This window comes from Alligator sinensis, unplaced genomic scaffold (genome assembly GCF_000455745.1).
Source record: "Alligator sinensis unplaced genomic scaffold, ASM45574v1 scaffold264_1, whole genome shotgun sequence".
NCBI lineage: Eukaryota > Metazoa > Chordata > Crocodylia > Alligatoridae > Alligator > Alligator sinensis.
In genome coordinates, this window is record NW_005841831.1 from 1,550,293 (window position 1) to 1,553,480 (window position 3,188).

General features: G+C 56.3%; 1 protein-coding gene across 1 annotated transcript in view; it reads left to right on the plus strand.

Moving 5' to 3' along the window:
- Positions 1-257: 257 nt before the first annotated feature.
- Positions 258-3,188, plus strand: part of LOC112551800 — a 9,057-nt gene continuing 6,126 nt past the window's right edge. Inside the window, exons 1-4 of the mRNA XM_025214907.1 lie at positions 258-398; positions 870-1,052; positions 1,688-1,750; positions 1,926-2,079. Of these exons, the coding sequence (XP_025070692.1) occupies positions 258-398; positions 870-1,052; positions 1,688-1,750; positions 1,926-2,079 (541 nt within the window). The remainder of the gene's footprint in view (positions 399-869; positions 1,053-1,687; positions 1,751-1,925; positions 2,080-3,188) is intronic.

Sequence of the window (3,188 nt, forward strand, 5' to 3'; positions counted from 1 at the left end):
TTCTAGCCCCCCGTGCTTTCTGGTCAGTCTCAGCGCAACTTGAAAGACTCAGCTAAGGTGTAGGGAGAGGTTTTGTTTGAGAGAGTTTAGCGTTTGGAGATTAGATTAGATAGATTAGATTAGATAGATTAGGTTGTAGAGAGTCTAGAGATACTAAAGTAGATAGTAGTTAGGAAAGAAGATATAAGGAGGACGTAAACTTTAGATAGATAGAGACAGCGTAGTAGAGTAGATAGAATAAGTAATAGATCTTAGCGATGGTAGGTAGAGAAGAGCTCAGGTCCCCGGGGCCTCGTGGTCTCAGCACTTGGCAGCTGGCTCCCATCACTCTCCCATTTCCGACCAGCTGCTCTGGCCCAGGCAGCAGGGAGAGACAGCTGAGAGAGCGCCCAGTGCGGGTAAGGAGCCAGCAACACCTTGGGGTTTTGCTAGGAGGTGTGAGGCTGGCATGGGAGTTCCTGCTGGCATGGGGGTACTGTGTGCTTGTGCTGCTGGCCGGGGCTGCTCTTTCCCCACTCCCTGCCCTCTTAGCTCTTCAGCCAAAGCTCTCTGGCCCAGCTGAGCGGCGCTTCACACCATGAGGCCTCCTGAGCTTTGTGGCCATGGCTGTGGTCCGTGGTTGGGCCGTGAACTGCCAGAGTCCTCCCCGGGGCCCTCTGTGTACCCAGGCACGGGCTGAGCAGAGCTCTCCTGGTAGCAGAGATGCTGTTGGCTGTTGGTGGGTGGGAGGTCTGGGAACCAGGTGCTGGGTCAGTGCAAGCTTGGACAGGCCTGAAAGTTTCCCTGTGGGTGCAGGGATTGGATTGCAGGCTGCTGGAGGAAAGGGGTGGCAAGGGGGCTTCTGCTGAGCAGCTCTTCTCGTCCCCCAGCTGCCGCAGCTGCAGATACCAGGAGGATCTGGGGTGCAGGTGACCCCACAGCCTCCTCCTGGCAGACTGAGGCAAAGCACCAGACCAGTCTGGGTGCGGCCCCCCCTGCTGGTGTACCCACCGTGCCAACAGGAAGAGGGGGAAGACGTGGGGACCAGTGATGTGCGCAGGGGCAAGAGCCAGGTGAGTGGCTGTGAGGGTGCTGGCAGAGCTTTGCCCTGAGCCTTGGACATGCAGGTGATAACTTGCTGGGCCCTCCCTGCCCCTGCCTGTCCCCTGACCCGGCATGCACTCCCTAACCAAAGCCTCACACTGCAGTCACGGGAGGAGACAGCACCCTGTGCCCTGCCGTGTACGAACACCTGCCCTGGCCATGGGGACCAATCCAGTCCTGGCCCAGCCTTCCCTGTGCCCTTCCCTGGCCAAGGAGTCTGAAATCCTCTCCCCAAAGAGGCCCGCATCACCAGGTGCCCTGAGAGGCCAGGCTGGGACTCCTCTGCCTCTGAGTATCTCCCACTACTAGGACCTCTGGTATCTGAGGGGAAAAGGAGGCATGGACTATGGAGGGCTTTGCCCACAAGCCCTGGGTTTGTACAGACGTATGTGCTTGAGGGGTGGTAGCATGGGCATGCCCATGTGCTCTGGGGAGGCATCTAGAGGTGCAGAGGTTTCCATCTCGGGGGATGCATGTGTCCAGTGGGGTGGAGTGTGTACATATACGTGTGAGCTCATGCTGGTGTGTGCATACTTGTGAGGCCATGTCCCCAGCAGGCACTCACTGCTCCTCCTACCAACTCCCCCATTCTTTGCTTCTACAGCCGCTCCACACCGAGACCCTACGGCATAGACAGAAGCTGCCCAGCCTGGTCGTGCAGGGAGTGGTAGGTCCCCTGACTGGCAGTGCCCCAGAGCAGGAGTGGGCCAAATCCAGGGGCTAGGGCACTGGGTGGGGCCCCTGCCAGGCCTCCATTATGGGTCCCCAGATGTGAGGGGCTCAGACCCTAGTGTCAGTGGACGGCACTGCTGGCATGGTGACTATTGCCTCTCCTCTCCTAGGGCCTGGACAGAAGCCCTAAGAGCAGGGTCAAGGCGGAGGCTCCAGGGAAGAGAGTTGTGGCCCAGAAGGAACCAGCGCCCTGCACAGCCAAGCTGGGTGTGGGCAGAATGAGAGATTGGCCGCACCCTGGACTGAAGCCCGTTGCACCCCAATGTGGAATTAAAAAAAAATAAATGTCTTAAACTTTGATCATATGAGTTATAAGATGACATAACTGCTTTGTAGAAAATTGCTGGCTCTGCATAGTAGAGAAGATAAGGGAAAGTGTTTGTCTTTTGTAATTCCTCTGCAACTGCTTCGCTCACCGCGGCCTTAAAGATAGCAGAAAAAAAGTATGTACAAACTCTAATTTCCAGGGGCAAGAAGGGAGTGTTGGTTCTCGCTTTGTGAACTAACCTTGTCTCCCCCATAATTCCCATCCTGATAACAGCAAAGAAGTAATGAACTAGTGTTTGTAGCTGCTTTTTCTAGCAAACTCCACTATATAATCGTGTGAGTTGTAGCGACTGTTAAAAAATATATAAGCCAAGTGAAAAGTTTTGAGGAGCTGCAGGCGCATATCGCTTACCACCAGGCGGGCGGAACGGGTGAGAGATTTGGCAGCGGACGCCTTTCGCTAAAGGGAGAAGAGGGAGCCTCCGAAGACGGAGCCCCAAGAGAGAGAGAAGTGTATTTGCTCCCTGCGGCGTTCGGGTGTATAATGAGCGACGAGCGGGTCCTGTTCAGGCCCCTCGATACTGTGTCCCTCGCCAGAGTCAACCCGGCGGGCACAGTGAACCTGACCCTCACCCAGGAGTGTGCCCGATGCCTACGATATGCTTGGGAGAGTGAAGAGCCGGTGCCGATCGACCGGTTCCCTCCCCTCATGGCGTCTAGATTAAGGGGTCGCGAGCTTCCATCCGAGCTCCGCGAAGATCTGGAGACGGAGGGACGACCCGTGGATGAGAGGGTGGCCCTACGGTACGACAAGGGGGGAGAATTGAGTGCAACATTCCGTACAATTGCTGATTTAATGAACAAGAATTTAAGTTTAAAGGCCCAGCTGCGTATGGCTGTTCAGGCGGTCAAAGAAGCGGCTGAGAGAAGGGATCCTGAAACGCCAGCCCAAGATGGCGCCGAGCAAGAGGGAGACCGCATGGAAGAACCAGAAAAGAAGGGTAGAGCTTCGGAGGAACCCACGAGAGTTTGGCTGGCGACCCCGCCCACTGATGCAGCGTCGTCTCCGGCAACCCCGCCTAGCGACGCAGTGATGGCTCTTCCGC